At 41.5% G+C, this 24,689-nt stretch overlaps 1 protein-coding gene across 11 annotated transcripts; it reads right to left on the minus strand.

Annotated features, from left to right (window-relative positions):
• Positions 1-9,291: 9,291 nt before the first annotated feature.
• On the minus strand, positions 9,292-24,553 carry LOC147014304 (uncharacterized). Of its 11 annotated transcripts, none has more exons than XM_085852203.1 (6): positions 22,258-24,553; positions 22,063-22,118; positions 21,248-21,417; positions 13,656-13,786; positions 12,569-12,749; positions 9,305-12,390 (listed from the first exon to the last, which is right to left on the minus strand). In XM_085852203.1, exons 2-5 carry the CDS (start codon positions 22,081-22,083, stop codon positions 12,574-12,576), a joined length of 498 nt encoding a protein of 165 aa, XP_085708329.1. In that variant the 5' UTR covers positions 22,084-22,118; positions 22,258-24,553; the 3' UTR covers positions 9,305-12,390; positions 12,569-12,573. The 11 variants fall into 11 exon arrangements, 3 of the variants coding, with proteins under 3 accessions (XP_085708329.1, XP_085708328.1, XP_085708330.1); XM_085852202.1 differs by having other exon boundaries at positions 9,311-12,390; positions 12,624-12,749; XR_015050718.1 differs by having other exon boundaries at positions 9,365-12,390; positions 12,624-12,802.
• Positions 24,554-24,689: the final 136 nt, after the last annotated feature.

Consider the following 24,689-nt stretch of genomic DNA (forward strand, 5'->3'; position numbering starts at 1 on the left):
ACGCCGCCCACCAACCGCCTTCTCCACGCCGCCCACCAACCGCCTTCTCCACGCCGCCCACCAACCGCCTTCTCCACGCCGCCCACCAACCGCCTTCTCCACGCCGCCCACCAACCGCCTTCTCCACGCCACCCACCAACCGCCTTCTCCACGCCACCCACCAACCGCCTTCTCCACGCCACCCACCAACCGCCTTCTCCACGCCAATTGTCCGTCCGGTGGGCGAGACAGCCGCCATTGGCTAAAGCAGCTGTTCGCACACGCCGGCAGGCGCAAATTCGTAACAAAATATATATATATATATATATATATATATATATATATATATATATATATATATATATATATATATATATATATATAAAACCACCCACAACATAGACATTCGACACGAGGTCTTGCGGCTGTCTGTCGTCTTGGCTGCTGGCGTTGGTGCTTGCGTTATTATCTTTTATCTTGTGGGCTTGGACTGTATTGTCTTGCCAATTGCTTTTGGAGATGTGCTGGCAAGCACACACTTATCTCTTGACTGTTATTGAAAGAAGGATATTATTAAAGAGCAGTTTATCCAAGAAGGCCTTATTATTCACCACGTTGAACATCTGGAATAAGGGTTTTAATTCACACAGGGGAACTCTTAAACAGCAAGGAGTTCACAATGGGCACCCGTCCTTAAACACTAAGTTGTTCACAGGGTGCAACAGGGCATAAATAGGTGGCGTGCAAGTAGGGGGGCACCAGATGCGCCATGGGGGGGCATTGCACCCAAATTCCCCCCCCCCCCAGCAACGGGCATGGGTTGGCCCAGATGATATACCAGTGGAGGCATGGAAGTGCTTAGGAGAGATGGCAGTGGGGTTGTTAACCAGATTGTTTAATAAAATCTTGGAAAGTGAGAGAATGCCGGAGGAGTGGAGATCAAGTGTACTGGTTCCGATTTTCAAGAACAAGGGTCATGTGCAGAGCTGTGGAAATTACAGAGGGATAAAGTTGTTAAGCCACACCATGAAGGTGTGGGAAAGAGTAGTGGAAGCTCGGTTGAGAGTAGAGGTGACGATCTGTGAGCAGCAATATGGGTTTATGCCAGGAAAGAGCACCACTGATGCGATGTTTGCTTTGAGAATGTTGATGGAGAAGTATAGGGAAGGCCAGAAGGAGTTACATTGTGTGTTTGTGGATTTAGAGAAAGCTTATGATAGGGTGCCAAGAGAGGAGATGCGGCATTGTATGAGGAAGTCGGAAGTGGTGGAGAAGTATGTGAGGATCGTGCAGGATATGTATGAGGACAGTGTGACAGCGGTGAGGTGTGCGGTAGGAATGACAGACCGGTTTAAGGTTAACGTGGGATTGCACCAAGGATCGACTCTGAGCCCTTTCCTGTTTGCAATGGTGATGGACAGGTTGACGGACGAGATCAGACTGGAGTCCCATGGACTATGATGTTCGCGGATGACATCATGATCTGTAGAGAGAGTAGGGAGCAGGCTGAGGCGAGCCTCAATAGGTGGAGGTACGCACTGGAGAAAAGGGGAATGATAGTCAGTAGGAGTAAGACGGAGTACATGTGCGTAAATGAGAGGGAGGGTGGTGGTATGGTGCGGTTGCAAGGAGTTGAGGTGGGGAAGGTGGATGGGTTTAAATACTTGGGATCAACTGTCCAAAGTAACGGAGAGGGTGGTAGAGAAGTGGAAAAGAGAGTGCAAGCAGGATGGAGTGGGTGGAGAAGAGTTGCAGGAGTGATTTGTGACAGAAGGGTAGCTGCAAGAGTGAAGGGGAAAGTATATAAGACGGTAGTGAGACCAGCTATGTTGTATGGTTTGGAGGCGGTGGCGCTAACAAAAAGACAGGAAGCGGAGCTGGAGGTGGCAGAGTTCAAGATACTGCGATTCTCGTTGGGAGTGACGAGGATGGACAGGATAAGGAATGAGTATATTAGAGAGACAGCACAGGTAGGACGGTTTGGAGACAAAGTGAGAGAGGCGAGATTGAGATGGTTTGGACATGTGCACAGGAGGGAAGCGGAGTATATCGGGAGAAGGATGCTGAGGATGGAGCCGCCAGGCAGGAGGAGAAGAGGAAGGCCAAAGAAGAGGTTCATGGATGTGGTGAGGGCGGACATGCGGGCGGTTGGAGCGTCAATGGAAGATGTGGAGGATAGAGCGAAATGGAGACGGTTGATCCACTGTGCCGACCCTTAATGGGAGCAGCCGAAAGAAGAAGAAGAAGATTTAATTAGTCTAAAAAAAAACATTACCATCGATATCTATACACTTTTTTTCATTAACAGATTCAACTACTACATTTTTATATTAAAAAAGGTAATTTTAAAATGATCCCTAACTACTATTGAACGAAATGTTATTTCACATGATATATTAACATCCTTTATTTCATCAGGATTTACATCTTTAGGGTTGTTGAAAAAAAATACAAATTTCTCCTTGCATATTACAGATGGTCTTATCTGTTCTTTCTGAAGCTTCATCCATAAGCTTTTTCTTTTTTGATACTTTTTCTTGTTTCATTGCTTTTTCTCGTTTTGAATATATTACCAGAAGGAGAGGAGAAACTTTTGCTCGAGATACTTTAATTGATGTTCTTCCAGATATACTAAGAGCCTTTCCACTGAAGGAAATTGAAGAACTCATATTATTCACCATAATTGTTTTTATCCAATAGTTGTTATATTTATATCTTTGTTCAATTTTACATCCTTGACATATTTCTCAGTATCTTTTACAAATGAAGATTGATTGAAATTTGTCTTTTGTTTCTTGATACATTGTATTTATTAAGTGAAAAAGTTGGAGGATAAAATGGTTTTAAGCACAGATTCACCTATAAATTAAACAAAATTTAAATCAAGAAAATTATATTATATAAATATGGTGAATACAACGTACTGCGATGTTTGTAATCATGAATATAAACGTTATAAAAAAACACCTTCAGACCAACAAATACACATTCAATCTTTTCAGACAAATATCTCCACTTGACCAATAAACAAAACATTGTGATAGATGTAATAATGATATTCTTTAAAAAAATTTTTTTATAATAAACACCTTCAATCACACAAACACAAGAACAATGAAGAGAGGGAAGCTAAATTCTCCATTGAAAACACTGATGGGGCATTTAAAGGGCATATAAAAATAAGATTGTTTCGTTTTCAAGACCCTGGACCATCTTCAATCATGGAAGCTGTTGATATGGTTAAACAAAGTATTGAAACTATAATTAAAAACACATTAAGTGAAATGAAAACTTTAAAGTTTTATATGGGAGGAAAATTGAATATGGTAAGACAAGACGATGAAACTACTCCCGAAATGAGGGCAAACCCTCACTTTATCTCATCATTTCAAGATTTTGTAAGATGTGATGTTTACGATGACCTCCAGAGACAAGAACAAGATGTTGATAACACTGTAGTAGGTGGTGGATTTGCAATTACAAAAATAATCTTTTTAGATATACACATCTTAAAATCAGATGCTCTTCAAGCTTCTTCTTGTATTGATTTACCAAAAGAGATAAAACTTAAGAAAGCGGTTGTTAATATTCAAAACAAAGATAATAAATGTTTTCTATGGTCTGTTCTTGCTCACTTACATTCTCCACAATGGAATCCTGAAAGGGTTGAACATTATAAGAAATACGAGAATACATTAAATGTTAAAGATTTAAAGTTTCCAATGTCATTGGGAGATATTCCTAAATTTGAGAAAATGAATAATCTATCTGTTAATGTATATGGATTAACGGATACAAACAAAGTTCAGATATTAAAAATTTCAAACAACTATAAAATGATGAAACACCCATTGACCTTCTGTACTTTACTTCAAAGGAAAAATCACATTATGCTTTCATCAAAAATTTCACAAGATTAACCAAATCACAACTACATAAGAGAAAATGTAAAACGTATCCTTGTAAGAGATGTCTCAACTCCTTTCACACAAAAGAACGATTAAATCAACATTCAAATATTGTAGTAATCATAAATCACCCATAATCAATTTACCAAACATAAAATTCAAAGATTTTAACAAATCTATAAAACATCTGTTTGTGATATATGCTGATTTTGAAAGTATCCTTGAAAAGATAGATACTGTTTCTCCAAATCCAAATAAATTATGCACAAATAAATATCAAAAACATATTCCTTGTGGTTTCTGTTATTATATCAAATCATCTGTTGGTGATTAATACAAGAAGTTAGAACTTTATAGAGGAGAAGATGCCTCAGAGGAGTTTGTAAGACGATTGGAAAAAGACTGCATAAGACTTAAAGAAATAATGGTTAAAACCTATAAACCAATGTCATTAACAAAGGGAGAGAAAAAGGAATTTAGAAAGAACAGTATCTGTCATATTTGTAAGGAGAAAATTGAGGGAGAGGTCAAGGTTAGGGATCACTGTCATCTTACTGATAAATATAGAGGTCCAGCTCATTCCCGTTGTAATCTTAATTACAAGCCTCCAAACTTTATTCCTGTCTTTCTTCACAACAATGCTCACTATGACACACATCTATTTATAAATGAACTTTCAAAGACATCTGTAGATATTTCTGCCATTCCAAACACAGATCAAAAATACATCTCATTCACAAAAACAATTCATACATCCATCCCCCATAACCCATATTGGATTTCTTGATACATACAAGTTTATGTCAAGTCCATTATCTAACTTCGCATCAAATATTAAAAACTTACCAAATCTTAAATCACATTTCTCAAATCAAGAAGAGATTGATCTCTGATCACAAAAGGAAATATATCCATATGACTATATGGATTCATTTGCGAAGTTTAAAGAAACACATCTTCCTTCAAGGGAAAGTTTCTATGGAAAGTTAAATAAAATTCATATTTCCGAGAGAGATTATACACAAGCTAAAAAGGTTTGGGAGAAGTTTAATATAAAGAATCTTGGAGAATATCATGATTTGTATCTTAAAACTGATGTATTTTTATTGGTTGATGTGTTTGAAACTTTTAGAAGTCTGTCACAATAAAAATTCTTATGGATTAGACCCCGCTCACTATTACACGGCCCCGGGTTTGGCTTGGAGTGCTATGTTAAAAATGACAAACAAAACTTGGAATTAATCAGTGATATAGATATGCTTTTAATGATAGAGAAGGCTAAAATAGGAGGAATATCTCAAGTATGTTCCAAGAGATATGCTCAAGCATATAACAAATATCTTCCTGATTATAATAAGAATGAGGACAACTCTTACCTGATGTATTATGATGCTAAAAATTTGTATGGGTGGGCTATGTCTCAATCTTTACCTGATGGAAAACTAAAATGGGTTAAAGAAAAACATTATGAAAAAGTTTTACTTGACATTGTTATCTCCTCTCAAAAATAATTGGATGAAGCTGAAGTTGGATATTATTTTGAGGTTGATTTAAAATATCCAGAAGAACTTCATAACAAACATAAAGACCTACCTTATGCCCATGATAAAGAAAGTCCAAGAAAAGAATGGTTAAGTGATTACCAACAATCTTTTAATATAAAAGGTAAATCTCCAGAAAAACTACTTACAACATTAAATGATAAAGAAAGTTATGTTTTACATCAAAGAAACTTGACAATATTTATCTGCTGGGTTGACAGTGAGAAAAATTCATCGAATTTTGAAATTTAAACAGTCATTGGTTAAAGAAATATATTGATTTTAATACAAAAAGGAGAACAGTAGCAAAAACAGATTTTGAGGACTTTTATAAATTAATGAATAATGCTGTATTTGGAAAGACTATGGAAAATGTTAGGAATCGCCAAAACATAAGACTTTCTTCATCTTGGAAACAGGCTTCAAATTTAATTAATAGACCAAGTTTTGAACGAGTGGAGGTGTTTTCAGAGAACTTTTGTGCTATTCATTTGAAAAAAAAGAGAGTATTGAAATGGATAAACCTATTTATATAGGAACATCAATTCTTGACTTGTCAAAGTCGTTAATGTATGACTATTACTATAATAACTTAAAATCAAAGTATAAAGGCCCTATCACACCTTGACGTTTTAGCCAGCATATGCCGACGTATGAAAAATTTATCTAAAACGCTGGCACACGTCGAATACGTTATGGGTAAGTTTTGTATACGTTAAGAGCACGCTGAAGCACGCTGGCATACGTCGTAGTACGCCGAGCTCTTCGACAAATTTTAAGCATGCTCAAAATTTTTCGATGTATGCCAGCGTATGACTCACACGTTCCGCATACGCTGACCATAAGTTGTAGGCACGTTATGCGATCGTTGACACGTCGACACACGTTACTTGTAAGTTACTCGTAAGTCGAAACACGTCGAGGTAATGTTTAGCGTACCCAAAACTTATTTATAACCTATGAGTAACGTGCTTTGAACCTATGTGTAACATATCTCCAACGCATATTGACATATGTAGACATATTTGACGTCTTCAGGACGACCACAGAACTTACTGAACGTGTTTCTAACTTACAGCTACCGTATAATGGCGTATTGGCAGCGTTTAGGGGAATTGGGATATAAAAATGGGCTTCAAAGGAGGAACCCGTCAGTGTTCCAGACTCCATGGTTTTTTTTCTTTTGTTTTGTTTTTTTCTTCGGCATGACGGTGATGTTGACACTTCGATTTCTAGTGCGGTTATGATTTAAATCGTTGAGCGGCAGCCTATTAATAGGCTACGCCACGTGATCGTCAGCGATACGCTGCCGCGCTATGCATAAGTTAGACTATCGTTGGGCATAGGCTGTGAACGCCGACAACACGCTAAGCATTCGTTGGTATAAGTTATCTATAAGTTATCGAAACGTTCTGTGTACGTTACCAATACGTTATGCATACGTCAAACTCGTTATGAATATGCCCAAAACTGAAAAAAACATCAATAGTTCAGCGTATGCCAGCGTTTTACATACATTTTGATACGTTGCCATACACTGGCTAAAACGTCAAGGTGTGACAGGGCCCTAAGGATAATGTGTCATTGTTATATATGGATACAGATAGTTTTATATTAGAAATTAAGACAAGTGATGTATATGAGGATATGATTGATAATATTGATACATATGATACAAGTAATTATAAGTCTGATAGTATGTTGTTTTCATGAAAGAATAAAAAGGTTTGTCCGTAGCCTGATGGAGTACTGCTCTCCCCTCTGGGCTGGTGCTCCTGCCTCCCACCTTTCTCAGCTTCATGCTGTCGAAACCAGGGCATTTAAGATCATCGGCATCTCCCGCAATGAAGCTGAGTCTTTGGGCCTCTCACTCAATCACCGCAGGTTGGTCAGTGGTCTTTCTGTCTTCTACCGACTCCTCTCCAGCCTTGCCCCCCCTGCTCTCTCTGCGATTTGTCCCCACCACATTTCCACAGGGCGCTCAAGGTCCGCCAACAACCCCCTTCTGGTAAAACTACCAAAATCACGAATCACTGCTCATCTTCACTCTTTCATTCCTCTTTTTTCCCGCCTTTGGAATAAACTTCCTCACTCTATTCTTTCCCATTCTTCCCTCCAGGCTTTCAAAACAGCTGTTCACCACCACCTCTTATCTTCCCCCATCCAAATCCTCGATCTTTTCTACCCCCGATAATCCACCCAAGCCCACTTCCTTCATTTCTCCTGCTTTCCTTCCTGAAAGTCCCTGAAATGTCCATCTTCTCTTCGCCATGTTCCCCGTCCCATCCCCATCCCTCTCCCTTCCACAGTTCACCTAATGTGTCTGTTCCCCACTGTTTTGTCCCTTCCACTCCCGCCCCTCTTGTCTCATGCCTCCTTGCTGTGAGTTGTGCGTTAGCTCTCATACGAGCCTCGACCAAGGTATTCAAAAAAAAATAAAAAAAAAAATAAAAAAAATAAAAAAAAAGGTTATTGGTAAGTTTAAGGATGAGTTGGGTAGAAAGGTCATGAGTGAATCTGTGGGTTGGAGATCGAAGTCTTATGCTTTTATGTATATTGATAATAATAACATTGAAAGGTGTGATAAGAAGCTAAAGGGAAAAAAGAAAAATATAATCAAGGAAACAATAAATTTTAAACATTATTACAACTGTTTAACCTTAAAGAAGGAAGAGTACAGAAAAATGAATACAATAAGAAGTTATAAACATCAATTATATACAGAGATAAATAAGAAAGCATTAGGAGCTTTTGATGATAAAAGATATATTTTAGAGAATGGAATCAAGAGTATCCCTTATGGTTATAAGTATAAGTGTTAAGGGACTACCGCAGTCTTTTTACTGATTTATAAATGATAGAACCAAGCAATAAGTAAACCAAAGAGTGGAAATGTAATCAGCCTTGGTATTTAAATGGGAAACAAAGAATGTGAGAAATATCAAATAAGTCTTATTGAAGAAATAACCGGGGTAAAAGTCGATAAAACAAATAAGCGGATAAATTTAATTACAAATATGTTGGAGGATTTCAAGAAAAAAAAATATCCTTGAAGGAACTGAAAACTTTGATGGTTATCAATTGAACAATGGAGAAACAATTTACTAAAATCTCGAAATGATATGTGGCTCAGGAGGTGGTCAAACAAGAGCATTAAGAGAAGTTTATCATTTCATTTCTGCTCAACAAAGACATTTAGACCAAGAACTAAGTTCCAAAATAATCTTTGTGAATATACTCGATGGTGATGAATGTAATAAGAAAATTAATTTATTCCCAAAAGTTGAACATGGACAAATATTCATTGGATCACTCTTTGAATGGAATGAAAATATAAAAGGAAAGAAGTTCTTTAATTAGCAAGTCTTAATTTAACATTTGCTCAATGGAGCAGAGATCAGTCTCCTATAATGGGCTTTTGGGGCTTCAGTCAGTCTCAATTTAACATTAGCTTGTATGGGAGAGGGAGGAAATCAGTCTCCTATTTTGACCTTATGGGCCTTGAGACGGTCTCAATTTTACATTTGTATTTATGGGAGGGGGAGAAAATCAGTCTCCAGTTTTTGGGCTTTTCTGGCATTGATTCAGAGAATTTTTCCCTTTTCCCCAATTCATTTGAATGGATGCCTTAGAACCCCATTTATCCTCTATTTTCATTCCTCTTTTTTCATGCCTTTGGAATAAACTCCCTCACTCTTAAATCCCATTCTTCCCTCCAGGCCTTCAAAACAGCTGTTCACCACCACCTCTTATCGTCCCCCATCCAAATTCTCGATCTTTTCTACCTCCGTTAAACCACCCCAAACCCATCTCCTTCGAATTCCCTACTTTCCTTCCTGAAAGTCCCTGAAATATCCATCTTGTATACCACATGTTCCCCACCCCATCCCTCTCCCTTCCACAGATCTCCTAATGCCTCTGTTCCCCACTGTTTTGTCCTTCCCACTCCCACCCCTTTTGTCTCATGCCCCCCTCGCTGTGCGTTGTGTGTTGGCTTTCAGAAGAGCCTCGACAAGGAATACAAAACCAGCGAGTTGGTGTCAAAGCCACCCAATGCTCGCCTGTTTATACATTTATCGTTTTTAAAAGACTAGTCTAATAATATTTTTTATAAAGCATTGCAGTGAAGTCTGATCCAAATCATTTTAAAGCAATACAAGTCTGAAGACGACGATGGTTCACGAGCGGTATTTGACGATGTAGATTGTTTCAGAAGTCAAGGATGAGACAATGTGATAATGTTTGACCAAGTTATAAAAATGATCAACATGATGTGGTACGAGTGACGGGTTATTCGCTGCAAAATGTCGAAAACCCGGTTTCGTTCAACAACTTAAAAAAATTGACCTTTGCATAACCTTTAAAGGTCACAAAACAATGTTGTGGACATTAAAATAAGGAAACAGGATACGTGCTAGAGCTTAATGGAGTTAGTTCGTCGAAGACGGTCGAAAACCCGGTTCGATTCCCACAACTTTGAAAATTTGACCTTTGTGAACTTTAAAGGTCAAAGGTCAAGGATTATGACCTTTGGTGCAAAACTTCCTCTGGAACATTCCAGGAACAATATAACGTGATATAGGCTATATGGCTTTTCGCACTCCTCGGATTATCCATACTTTGATGAAATCAGCGTAAAAACAAACTTGAAGGGGGTGCCATGGGCAAGGTGTTCGAGATAGAGCAAAATCGTTTCAAGACTTTAGTGGGGAATGACCTCAATATTATGCATAAAAAATATTGTCATCCTAGCTCTCAAAGTTTGGGCGGTCATATGATTTTTATGTCAAAATTCGAAATTTTCTAAGTTCGTGACCTTGTGACGAAAATGAAAAGTCGAGCTCCGTGGGTCTATGCAGGTGCCATTAGGCTAACCAAATACCGAAACCCCTGCCAGATGATTCGATAACCCCCCTAGGAGAAGATGCAAATTGAAATCGGCTACCCCCTAAAAACACAATTCGCAATTTTCTAAGTTCGTGACCTTGTGGCCTTGACGTTGGGACGAAAATGAAAAAAAAAAAAAAAAAACGAGCTCTGTGGGGCTATGCAGGTGCCATTGGGCTAACCAAATACCGAAAACCCCTGCCAGATTCGACAAACCCCTCGGAGAAGAAATTTTTTATGTCAAAATTTGCAATTTTTTAAGTTCGTGACCTTGACACGAAAATGAAAAATAGAGTTCTGTGGGGCTATGTAGGTGCCATTGGGCTAACCAAATACCGAAACCTGTCAGATTCGACAAAACCCCAAGGAGAAGATGCAAATTGAAATTGGCTACCCCCTAAAAACACATGTTTTTTGGGCGTGGCTCCGCCCATAATGGGCGCACCACGCCCATTTTCAGGAAAACTCAACTAGATCATGATATAAACCTCCCACCAAAATTTTGTCAGGATCGGATCAAAACCCACGGAGCTATGCTCAGGACAGACAGACAGACAGACAGACAGAGACAGACACACAACAATAACGAATATAGTGGTCACTTATTTTTTTTGTGAACCAATATGTATTTGTATATTGTAATCAGTAAAAAAGTGTGGTAGATAAAAACATTAGAAAGGAAAAAACTTTAACATTGATGTGCTAAAAAAGTTAAGTTTAAAACAAGTTAAAAATTAAAAAAAAATTTTTATTTCAACTTCACTACACCAATAGTATACCCCAAATGAACCTCCATGCCAAATATCAGCATCCTACTACACATATTAAATGAATGGCAAGCTTCTAAATAACTTGCACTAAAAACTTTAACACTTTCACGCTCACGCTGACACCGACGCTCACGCCGGGGGTATCGCTATAGCTCTCTGTTCTTCGAACAGGCGAGCTAAAAACCAAAAACAAAAACCGGAGCGTATTACCTCCACCACAAAGGTGAAGGAGGTAATGTTTTCACCCCTCTGTCTGTTTGTTTGTGTGCAGGATATCTCAAAAAGTTGTGGACAGATCCGGATGAAATTTGGTGAGCAGGTTGTGTGTATGACAAGGACGATCTGATTATTTTTTTATTTCTATTTTTGGTGATGATTTTGGTGATGATCCAGATCCAGATCCGACTACTAGAATTTTTTTAAGCGATTCTTCACCATAGAGTGATTGGGTTAAACTAATATATAGCACAATATCTCAAAATGTTACGGACGGATTCGGATGAAACTTGGTAGATGAGTTGGTTTGGTGACAAGAACAAGCCAATTAGATTTTGGTTGAGGTCCGGATGCAGATCCAGTCCATCAGCGGGCGGCAAAACGGGAACTGTTCAGCCTGGCGGTGGTATGCACTCATCTGAGTGCTGTTCTAGTTGCCTCATGCAATAATCCTTCAGCACAGACAACTCATGCACCCTTAGGTTTTTAGAGGTGACACAATGCATTCTGAGTATATTTGAAAAAGTCCTTCTGAGACACCAGCATGTAGATCATCCACAAAACACACAAATTATATTACTTAACATCCATTACTATGCCATTTCAGGCAGGGTCAACCACCAAGGCAAACATTAGTGATGTTGCACAACTCTTTAATGGAAGGAGAGGAACTGTTTATGACTTCAGAAAACCTTATCAAGCCACTGGATCAGCAAGAGATATGCGAAGAAGTCCATATCCCAGGACGACTCCTCCGACTCAGGACCGATACATTCACATGACCACTTTGCACAATTGGTTTCAAACTGCTCAGAGTACTACGAAGACACTCTCTAGACCTCACAGGGTAAGTGTCAACACCGTATTGAGGAAGTCATCCTGTTCAGCATGCAAGACTTGCACCGTGACACATGCAAGCACACATGCAAGCACACTTGCAGGCATGATAGCCTTACACGGATCCCATGAAGCGCAATGTCTGTCCTCGTCTGTGTCCAGGAAGCCACACATTTTGGACGTAGAAGTGTCATGATGTGGGGTGGTATTGCCAAAACCTTTTTGACCAACTTGATGTATATCCATGGTAATCTGATGGCAGATCGATACTTTAATGAGATCAAACAGCAATGTGTGTTGCCTACCCTTTAACAACATGGCCGAGGAATCATCTTTCTGCACAATAATGCACCTGATCACAGGGCCATTTGAACAAGGAATGTTGTCAATGCCAACATTAATGTCATGACACCCTGGCCTGACATCTTACCAGATTTAAACCCAATCCAACATCTCTGGTATATCAATGATCATCACATTCGAACCTTGCCAAGACAGCCAGAGACCCTCGATGAGCTGGAACAGGAGCTGATTTGGACATTGAATATCATTCCCCAGGCTGGTTTGAGTATTCATACGGTCAATGCGATGATGGTGCAATGCAGTGATTGCTGTCAGAGGTGGACATACCCGGTATTGAGATTGTTACCTCCACATTGGATCCCTATGTGAAAACATTCGCCATAACACAGCATTATGTGATCAGGTCACAATGAAACGGCATGTAATTATTCAGCATTTGAATGGGAAGGGATGAGGAGATGGGGTGGTGTGGGGGGATATTGGGTGTGGGGGGACATGGTGGGTGAGGAGGGGGATATGGAAGGATATCCTAAGTCTAGTTAAAAGAGAAGTCACTCTGATCTTAACTTGAATCTCAAACTACGTTTGTATGAATATAAATTCTACTTGTGTGTGAATAAGATGCATGTTTATTGGAGATAAAGATTATTTGTTGTTTATGATACAGTGGCCAAAAAATCAGAACTGAGCTAATTAAACAGAAAGCTTAGAACATGTTTTATCATATTTTGCACATTAAAAAAATGTACACGTGTTAACGATTTCTTACAAGCCTGCAATGAAAGGAAAATGGTTATTTTGTGGGTCCATATATCAGCTGATAACCACTTATAATGATAACCACATTAATAATTAACTCTCATTTAGAAATGCTTCAATTAATATTTTTTTATTTGTTTCCAGGAATGAGTGGCAATTGCCATTAATTTGCAATATTATAGTTCTAATTCTAAGATGCCCTGGGGGCATTCCTCCTCCCTGAAGGTCATAAGTGAAGCAGCTGGGTTTTTATTGACACTGCATTATAGCCACATCTCCTGGGACTAGATTGGTTTCCTGAAGCTTCGAATCTGAATCATCACTGCTGATGCTTTCAGCTAGATTTTAACCCACTACCACTGGGATACCAATTTAGCGTTCTTAACATAAGGCCACAAGTACAGTACAGAGCCAAATATCACCAAGGATTCATTTCCCATAATGATGTCACAGACCAAGGTGCTCTTTGATGGGAGGTTGGTTGTTTGGTTGTAAAGTTTGTTGATGAGTAGTGTCAAAGAAACCCCAGTTTCCGATGTTGAATAAACCAATCTCCAATTCAGGATCGATGCACCACAGCTCAAATCTGTAATACATGTACATGGAAAAGGGAGGTGCTCATGAACAGTTGCACAACCCTTCTGATTTGTTTGTCCTCAAAGCAGGGTTCTTACACAGGTTTGAAGAGGAAAGGAGGGAAAGGGGTAAGAAAGAATGCATTGTATTAAAAAAGCAGAGGAAGAAAAACAAGATAACTGAATGGCAGCAAGGGTCACATGCAAACACAAGATGAGCTTTTTACTGAGAAAGCATACAAGCTCTCTGTCCAGCTTATTTCTAATGGGAAAAAGATGCTTATAAGGGCTAACATATACATTCAATGCAAGTTTTCATGCTTGAATGTTAAGGAGCTCGAAAGTCGTCTTCCAGAACTCATTTTATGTTTCCAAGTAGCATAATAGTAAATTTATAACAAACAGATACATGTACTGTTAATTGGATTCAATAATTATAAGCAGTATAACATTTTTCATATTTAGTGTTATGCAAGTACATGTAGAAGTTAATCAGAAATAGCAGCACATATGAGTTTTAACAAAAGCAGGGACAGTAAGCACATAATATAAACTGCGTGAGTGTGTAAATGTCTAATTGTGCACGTCTAATGCAATTTCACTTCTACATTCCCCCATTTTATCCTATGGAGGATAACTACTTTCTTTCTTGGTGCTCCAATCTAATTTTATAAAGTCTTAAAAATGCATTATTCCTTTTCAAGTGGCAGACTTTCAACACTAACCATTACTTTAGCAGCAACCTTCTTCATGCACAGTGCTGGTAGGGAAACAATGCATTTCACAATCACCATTATTAAAACGAAGCATACGAGTCCCATGATGAGGTACTGCAATATTTTAGCTCCCCAACTTCCAAAAACTCCCTTTAACCAAGAGACCAGTCCAAGATCATCAGGGTTGTAGTTGTGGTACTTTTCCCCTTCCACTTTGATCTTTGCAGCCAAACTGTCGATGTGCTCGGAGTTGTCAGGGATATAGGTGCAGCATTCAGCACAGATGGTGGCACACGTACCCCCCTGGGCAGCGAGCAACAAGTCCAGAGCAATGCGATTTTGCGTGATTACAGTTCGTCTGGGTACCATTTCAGCATTGATGTCAGAGAAGCTGTCAGCGGTCTCATTGGCAGGTTCCTCCAAAGAAGCTACCATGTTGATAAGTTCTCTGGCAGCCTTTGGCACGCCATACATCAGAAAAGCAATCATGAAGAACCATTCAGTCTCGCTAATAGCTCTTTTCTTCCAGCTTGGGATTTAGAAGGGAGAGTGAGTCAGCAAGCACATGTGAGGCACCACATCGCCTAAGTAGCAGGAACCTGACCATTCCTTGGGCAGCCAGGATAAGCCTTATTTCCGCTTATAAAATAGGTTGCATCTGTGGCCACCATAGGGTATGTTTTATTGGGTCCCATTCTGTTCTCTGCAAAGCCACCAACTTGTATCTTATTCCAAAATGTAGAGTTCCCAAAATTATATTCACTTTTAGGGTTCTTCCAGACCAAGCAGATACATCCTTCTTGCTTTTTCCAAACTCTAAAGTACGGAGGTGGTGTAGAGAGATTATATTGAAAAAGCTAGTGGCTTCCCTGCCATCGCTTTCAATCTTTTCTGACAAATCATAGCGTATTAGCCACCCGATACCCCGATAATCTCTTTCTTCAAATGGAAATACCACAAGTGGCAGTCCGCTGTGTGATGAATGTGGTATATGGGTGCAGACCCAGCAATTGCTCTGATTTCCACATTGAGCATGTTTTAAGGAAATAGCCAAATATGTGTTGAACCAATTTAACCCTTCGTCATGCAAATCAGCTTGTCGTGGGTTCGTCAGAACTTCCCTTTTTCCATTTAATCTCAGTGGCTTAATGCGTGGCATCAATTTGGAGGTGTTACTGTTTGTATTTCTGTATGTGTGCCTGGAGGTGTGAGGGCATGGATGTAACACTGATATATGGGTGTTGCTGTGTTTGCAAGTATGGACTGCATTTGCATACATACTGTGTTGCATTACTACTCATGCTCTACTGCACTGCTATTTTCAGCAGATGATGGTCTGTCCTATTGACCAGGGGAGTTCCCCTTCTTTTATCAAGAAAACACTTGCTGGCACAACACTGCAAAAAATGATGAAAACAATCCATGTAATCATGGGGTGGTTGTTGAGGATGTCTCCTTGTTGCTCAAGTTTTGCCCACGAGCTCTTTTGTAGTGGGAGGAGTGGTTCCATGTTGCTCTGCCTTGGCATTTCACAGCAGTGTGGGTGGTTAGCAATACTTGGTAGGGGCCAGTCCACCTTGGCTGGAGAGCATTTTTTCTTTGATGGGTCTTTACAAACACAAAGTCACCAGGTTGGAAGCTGTGGCAGTCAGCATCGGAGAAAAAGGTCCCATGAGGCCGAAATGTCAGCTTATGATTTCCCATGCCGGTTAGCATTCTTCAATCAATGCCCTGTTCATTTCATCCATTGTTCTACCTGTGAACAGATGTAGATTGACACTAACATTCATCAGTGAGACAAGTTCTTTCATCTGGGAGGTATGTTGATTGGTTGGTTGGTTGGTTAGTTGGTAAGGAGGTAGGATAGGGTTGGCTGGTTGGTTGGTAGGTAGGGGTTGGTCGGTTGGGATGTGTTGGCTGAGACCCGACTCGAGAGGCGAGTTGGCTGGGACCCGACTCGAGAGGCGAGTTGGCTGGGACCCGACTCGAGAGGCGAGTTGGCTGGGACCCGACTCGAGAGGCGAGTTGGCTGGGACCCGACTCGAGAGGCGAGTTGGCTGGGACCCGACTCGAGAGGCGAGTTGGCTGGGACCCGACTCGAGAGGCGAGTTGGCTGGGACCCGACTCCAGAGGCGAGTTGGCTGGGACCCGACTCCAGAGGCGAGTTGGCTGGGACCCGACTCCAGAGGCGAGTTGGCTGGGACCCGACTCCAGAGGCGAGTTGGCTGGGACCCGACTCCAGAGGCGAGTTGGCTGGGACCCGACTCCAGAGGCGAGTTGGCTGGGACCCGACTCCAGAGGCGAGTTGGCTGGGACCCGACTCCAGAGGCGAGTTGGCTGGGACCCGACTCCAGAGGCGAGTTGGCTGGGACCCGACTCCAGAGGCGAGTTGGCTGGGACCCGACTCCAGAGGCGAGTTGGCTGGGACCCGACTCCAGAGGCGAGTTGGCTGGGACCCGACTCCAGAGGCGAGTTGGCTGGGACCCGACTCCAGAGGCGAGTTGGCTGGGACCCGACTCCAGAGGCGAGTTGGTTGGGACCCGACTCCAGAGGCGAGTTGGTTGGGACCCGACTCCAGAGGCGAGTTGGTTGGGACCCGACTCCAGAGGCGAGTTGGTTGGGACCCGACTCGAGAGGCGAGTTGGTTGGGACCCGACTCGAGAGGCGAGTTGGTTGGGACCCGACTCGAGAGGCAAGTTGGTTGGGACCCGACTCGAGAGGCGAGTTGGTTGAGACTCGAGAGGCGAGTTGGTTGGGACTCGAGAGGTAGTTTGTTTGGGTCTTCTCTTCCTCTTTCGGCTTGCTCCCGTTAGGGGTCGCCACAGCGGATCAACAGTCTCCATTTCGCTCTATCCTCCACATCTTCCATTGACACTCCAACCACCCGCATGTCCGCCCTCACCGCATCCATGAACCTCTTCTTTGGCCTTCCTCTTCTTCTCCTGCCTGGCGGCTCCATCTTCAACATCCTTCTCCCGATATACTCCGTTTCCCTCCTGTGCACATGTCCAAACCATCTCAATCTCGCCTCTCTCACTTTGTCTCCAAACCGTCCTACCTGCGCAGTCCCTCTAATATACTCATTTCTTATCCTATCCATCCTCGTCACTCCCAACGAGAATCGCAGCATCTTTAACTCTGCCACCTCCAGCTCCGCTTCCTGTCTTATTGTTAGTGCCACCGCCTCCAAACCGTACAACATAGCTGGTCTCACTGCCGTCTTATATACTTTTCCCTTCACTCTTGCAGCTACCCTTCTGTCACAAATCACTCCTGCAACTCTTCTCCACCCACTCCATCCTGCCTGCACTCTCTTTTTCACTTCTCTCCCACACTCTCCGTTACTTTGGACAGTTGATCCCAAGTATTTAAACCAATCCACCTTCCCCCCCTCAACTCCTTGCAACCGCAACAAACCACCACCCTCCCTCTCATTTACACACATATACTCTGTCTTACTCCTACTGACTATCATTCCCCTTCTCTCCAGTGCGTACCTCCACCTCTCAAGGCTCGCTTCAGCCTGCTCCCTACTCTCCCTACAGATCATGATGTCATCCGCGAACATCATAGTCCATGGAGACTCCAGTCTGATCTCGTCCGTCAACCTGTCCATCACCATTGCAAACAGGAAAGGGCTCAGAGTCGATCCTTGGTGCAATCCAATTTAACCTTAAACCGGTCCGTCATTCCTACCGCACACCTCACCGCTGTCACACTGTCCTCATACATATCCTGCACGATCCTCACATACTTCTCCACCACTCCCGACTTCCTCATACAATACCACAACTCCTCTCTTGGCACCCTATCATAAGCTTTCTCTAAATCCACAAACACACAATGTAACTCTTTCTGGCCTTCCCTATACTTCTCCATCAACATTCTCAAAGCAAACATCGCATCAGTGGTGCTCATCAGGTAGTTTGTTTGGGTCTATATTGACAAAAAGGAAAGTATGTACATCCTCAAGGTAGCTTGGGTATATCTGAATTTGCAATATTCACTTGATAACCACAGATTATTTCACCTGAACTTTAATGCCATTTAGTTTTTGAATTTGATTTGCAGAAAAGCAGTTTGGAGATTGCATCACAGATGTAAAATAATTAGGCGAGATGTGGGATATGTCTTGAGCTTCTTAGAGGACAGAGAACATTGCATCAACGGAAAAGGGATGTTTGTAACACATTAATTAATAACACGTTGTTTATACTGTGATTAAGGTAATCACCTTGAAGGACGCAGAGGAGAAAATGGGTGGGGGTCACAGCTGGATGATGGCGTAAAGTGAAAAGGAAAAAAAAACATTCAAAAATACAATAATATTAGATGGCTTGAAATAAAATAAGATGTGCTTTATTATATTATTGCTCTAAAATTCACGATGACGTTACCAAGGTGACAGGGAACAACGGTTTGTGTGCGTATCATATCTGAACCATCGGTCGACGTATGACATCAAGAAAATGATGGAATTTTTGACATCCAGCAACCTGAGGAGACGGTCAACACATTCTTCCAATTGTTGTCAGTTCCTTATACGACTCCTAATTCCTTCAAGCTAACTTTCACTTTTCTTCCAGATACTGATCACCCCACCATGTAAATCTCCTTCCTTTTTTTTCCCCTCCATCTTTTTGTTAAGTTTACTCCCTTGAGGGAATCATGGCCCCTTTGTTGCATTGAGGAAAGTGAAATTGTGACAAATAGACACTTTTCCACAAGCAAATGGTATCGAGGTAATATGAACTACGTAATTTGTGACGTTTCAGTTGGTTGCTGTTTGCAACTACGAAAAAGGATACATAAAATAGGAGCGATAAGTGGATGTACATCATTGTACAAATGTGACCTTGGATGCCATCCACTTAATACGTACTCAAAAATGAAGTGCATAATATGTTGACAAATGCAAAGCTTGCTTTTTGTTTTTTTCCCCTAGATTTCCCTAGCTAATCAGTCTCTTTGCTTTTCCTCTCACCATCTCTTCTCCCATTATCACCCCTCGTTTTGTACTGGGAAGGCAGGATAGCCGAGAGACATGGCCACTCGCCTTTGAACTGTCTAGCCTGGGTTTCAATGTCGACCCAGCTATACACTGTAACCCTGGTGTTTCGCGTGCAGGGTGACATGTCGATGTGTGCGCCATCCATCAGCAAGGCGTTAAGCAGTCTGCTTCCGAGAAATACCATTTCACGAAGAGCAGGTGAGGTATCGACGGCATCATGAACACATGACAAATCCTGAGTGTTACAAGTATCCTACATTAGGGGGTTGCTTCACGTTGGAGCAATTTGCACATGGTGAGATGACCCATCGCCTCCACCTTAGGAAGGTACTTAACTCCTGCCATGCCATGCACAGCTCCGAGTGACAACCACTTGGTAGTCGAAACGTCGGACCTGAGCCTTACCTCCTCATGGGCAGCTGTCCTATAGCTGTTGGTGGCTTCGGTTTTGAAAGTTTTGATTACACATCTTTCCAACTACAACTAGCTTTTCACCCAAACTTCCCTCCAAAATGTTCTTCATAAAAATTTCACCCATACATTAATTAATTAATTAATTAACACAAGATGCAACATCCTGGAAACTGCCAACAGTTAATTGTTTCCCATTTGAGCTTGCATTACTAGTGAATATCCCATGGTATTTAAGCACAACAGAACTGATACTTGGTGTTGGTGAAGTCATCTTTGATCACGACTCACGTGCGAAATGCTTGAGGGTTGAGGCTTTACATCCAACCTTAGATTACACAGCTCCCTCTTCCCAGCAACACCTTCCCAAGCAAGACAGCTGTCATGCGACCTCACCCTGTCGACATAATGAAGCGCACTGCGTGCCGACAGAACGTAATCAAGTTAAGCTAATTACCATAATTAATTGCAGCTGCCTCGTCAGGTGGCGATTGGGAGTTTAGAGAGAGAGGGAGAGAGCGGCAGATGGGAATTCAGAATGGGAGGAGGTATCAGCGTCATGGGACAAAGATGGAATGGGACGCGCGTTTTACGATGCTACAAACGTGCTCTTTTTGTCAAACAAAATGGTGTTGCATATTGTATCGTGTGGTGTTTGACACGCTATTTCAATTAATATGATTAACGAGTTATCTTCCATAAGAGACTCCGGTGGCATACAATGTATAAATTTACAATAACCATGGTGTGCACAAAGATATATTGTTAAGAATCCATGTCCATGTGCTATGTCTGGAGAAGGTTGATAATTGCATGCTTACGAGGTCGTTAGACACAGTATTTTTGTGTAAAATTCGAGGCTCGTGGAGGAGCTAGAACATAGGATGGATTCGGACGTAACCAAACAAAAGGAACAGTATAAATAGGGAGAGAAACACAGCAACAGCAGGGATGAGGGACAAAACAGAGGGAGAAATAATGTAATGTTGGGAAGAAAGGGGCAGGACAAGATGCACGGGGTGGACAAGATAGATACAGAAGCAAACGCTCAGGAAAGAAAAACTGTAAACTTGGAAGGTGGTTTGGGGTTGGCTTGGAGGTGCGGGGCAGGTTTAACGGGGCTAGAAAATATCATGTTTTTGGATTGGGGATGATCTGAGATGATGGTGAACAGCTGTCTTTAAGACCAAGAGTGAAGAATGAGAGTGACGAGAATGTGGAAATCGATTCCACAGGCAGGGGGAAAAAAAAGGAACAAATGAGTGGAGGATCCTGGATTTAGGTAGTTTTACCAGAAGGGGGTTGATGGTGGACTGTGTGTGCCTTGCAGAAACCTGGAGGAAACAAAGCATGGAAAGACCAGAAGGTGCAAGACTGCAAAGGAGGCAGTAGGTAGACTCTGCTTCATCATGGGACCCATTGACTCAGCTTCATCGTGCGAGATTCCAATGATCTTGAATGCCTTGGTCACCACGGCATAAAGCGGAGAAAGGTGCAAGGGGCACTGCCCACAGGGGAGAGCAGTAGGACATTAGGTCATCGCAGAATCCAAAGGGGTGAGTATTCAGTGATATTCAAACATGCCATGGACATTATGTCATCAAGGAACGCCATACGAGGTCGTGGATCCAGTATTATCTCTCTTTGTGGTGTTCAGTGTCAGAATGCAGGTCCAGTGCTGCCAAACAATCTCAGAGCAGGGATTTAATTGTGTGGCTTGCCTTTGCTTTTTCAGCAGTAGACAGGACAGAAACTTGAAATTTGTTGGTGAAAACTAACTGATTCTTTGTCAAAATATGTAGGGGGATCTTTAACATCCACAAACTCATGCTAGCAGACAAGACACCCGGCTTAATATTCATCCGAAAGATAGCATACTTCGTGATACAATACCTTGCCTGCTTAGCACAATTTGGACAGTTTATAACACAGGAATCAAACCCAGACAAGACAGTTCAAAGGCAGGTATACCATCTCTGCCTCATTCTGTCGGACTGACGGAATATTACGTACTTGCAAAATGCAAAAGAAAAACCAGAGTTTGATTGTTACTTTATATTTCCCTGCATCGTTCAATCCACAAATTAAAATTCGAAATTGGCCATTTTCTAATTTTCCACTATTATATATAGATAGATAGAAGGTATACCTGGACAAGGAACTTTGACATCAGAGGAGGCCATCACCCCTGTGCTGCAATAATGCCTAAAACGTATTGAGATTGAAGTGGAGAAGCAAAGAAGAAAGCTTTTAAACAGAAAGAGCTCAGAAAGTACAGTGTCATAAAAACTGGTGAATAATAATAATAATAATAATCATAATAATAATAATAATAATGACTCACCTGATGTGAATTACTGTCATGTTTGTTTCAAGTTCTGCTCGGTTGGACCCGAGGAGCTGAAAAACACATCCGTACATGGAAGGTCGTGCAAGCAGATAAAATTTCAAGTTCAGTCATTAATCTTATTATACTCCAATAATTTAGGCCTTCGTAAAGATCAATACACGAAGACTAAGTCATAGTGGCACCGAATTAAAAAAACTGCTCTGCTGGAACAGCATGTGCCCCACGTGACTGCAACTCATTACCCCTTGATCTACTCAAGTTTATCTGAGGTCTGAGAACTGCGACATCATTCCTGTGATCAAATGTTTAGCTACATTCTTTTTTCTGAGACTGTAATAGTTTTACCATCTTAAATGTGTAGTTTTAAATGATGAGAGTTATTTAACCAAACAATGAAGCATTTTACATGTTGTCTCACTTAGGTGTTAATTCACAAACCACCACAACCTTTGCCTACGCATGGTATCTGCAGTAAATTAAATGGCATTTGAAACTTAGTCGAAGTTTGCACTCTGCTGGTTTCTTTCAGGACTGCAACTACAATGTGTGGTGCAAAGTCAAAGTAGTAGTAGTGGTGGTGGTACATATGCGGCTACGACGACTATACTACATGAACGGCTCCAATCATTCCTTTCTCGTGGGGTCGGCTGGGGAAAGACTTTCACGAACTGGCTTGACGTTTGACTGAAGGCGATTTGGGCAGGACTCCATAATTTGTTCAAGGTGTTGGTGATAACTCGCCTAATTTTCATGGAAGACCAAGATCTTCAACATTCACAAGCTAACGCCAGCAGAAGGTAAACCCAGCTTCATGTCCATGATGGCGAACACATTGATGCACGTCCCTGTCTGCGAAGTACCAATTCAACAGTTTATAATCTGATCGGAAATTGCAGTCACACCAGACCGCTCATGAACCACCACCAAAAAGGGATAGGGTGCAACGGTTATGTGGACTAGCAGAGTACCCGTGATTTTGTTCCAAGCGTGCAACAAGTTCTTCTGACTCGTCCCTTTTTGGGCGGTGTATAGGCAACAAACCGCTAGATGCGTTCAGCTCACCATAGCACCAAATTGGCAGACATATGATTTTTTTTTCATTTTACAGTTGTGGGTGGTGTCAGGCCAGCTGTACAATCAATGGGTACAGAGCAGATATATAAACACTTACTCCACGATATATAGATTACCAAAGGTTTGTGGAGACACCAATCTTTGGCACTGTTGTTTTCACCCCAGAGCTTAATCAGCAACAATAAAAAGGTTAACATGGAATCTTATAGTGAAAACTGCTAATCAAAAACATTTTACAAGCAGCAATAATATGAAACAAAGGTAGAAATCAAAACAAAACAAGTAAAATGAACTTTCTCAAGCAATGATAACCCTTCAATTAATATTTCCTTCAGAAGTTCAGTCATTCAAACTCCTGGGTATCAATATCAGCCATGTTCTTTCCTTGGCAAACCACATTTCAAAGTTGGCCTCCAAAGCAAGGCACCAACTGAGCATCCTCTGTCGTACAAAAGTCCTTCCTTGGCACACCTAAACTCCGATCCACCGACAAGGCCTTCATCCACAGCTTGATGGACCACTGCTCTCCCCCTCTGGGCGAGCTCCCCTGCCTCACATCTTGCTCAGCTTGATGCCATGGAAACCAAGGCCTTAAATATTATTGGAATCTTCTGCAACAAAGCTAAGTCTATGGGCCTATCACTTCACCATCACAGACCTGTCAGTGGTCCCTCTGTTTTCTAACCCCTCCTTTCTGGTATTGCACCCTCTGCTCTTTCCATGCTTTGAACCCACCCCCCCAATCAGGGGCACACACAGTTCACCATCAACCCCATTCTGGTGAAACTACCTAAATCAAGAATCGCTGCTCACCTCCACTCAATGATTCCTCTTTTTCCCACCTATGGAACAAACTTCCACATTCCTTTCAATCAGATAGTCCCCAATCCAAAACCATGATCTTTTCTATCCTCGTTAACTCCCCCTCTCCACCCTAATCTGTCCTCCTTCCAAATTTACAGTTTTCCTTCTTGAGAGTTTCCTTCTGAATCCATCTTGTCCATCCTCTTCTTCCTCTCATTCCTCCCCACACCCATTATTTGTCCAAGCCTGCCCCTATCTTAGCCTTCAACTCTGCTGTTGGTGTTTCCACCCTCTCTCAACTGTTCCTTTTGTCCTGATTTGTTCAGTGTACTGTACGAATACTAGCTCTTCCACAAGTCTCGACTATATATAAAAAAAAGAGAAGAGGCTATAACAATGAACTTTGATCTGATGCAATGCAGTATTTATACGATAAAAATTAAAACAGGCACACTGTATTGAAAATACAATTGTGACCATTTGTTGTATTCTCTCACTAAATAACAAATTCCAAAATTAACATTGTCTCACTTATCCACCCATTACCT

Source organism: Eptatretus burgeri, chromosome 13 (assembly GCF_056783735.1).
Source record: "Eptatretus burgeri isolate ZD-2024b chromosome 13, Ebu_testis_v1, whole genome shotgun sequence".
Lineage (NCBI taxonomy): Eukaryota > Metazoa > Chordata > Myxini > Myxiniformes > Myxinidae > Eptatretus > Eptatretus burgeri.

What these genes read in the sequence shown, in the direction of transcription:
- LOC147014304 (XM_085852202.1), bottom strand. Translation starts at nt 22,083, where the DNA reads ATGTCAAAGTTCCTTGTCCAG. An exon ending in TGTCAAAGTTCCTTGTCCAG is followed by an intron (nt 21,418 to 22,062) that starts GTATACCTTCTA and finishes CCCTGTGGGCAG; the next exon opens with TGCCCCTTGCACCTTTCTCC. An exon ending in TCCCATCAAAGAGCACCTTG is followed by an intron (nt 12,750 to 13,655) that starts GTCTGTGACATC and finishes CACCTCTGACAG; the next exon opens with CAATCACTGCATTGCACCAT.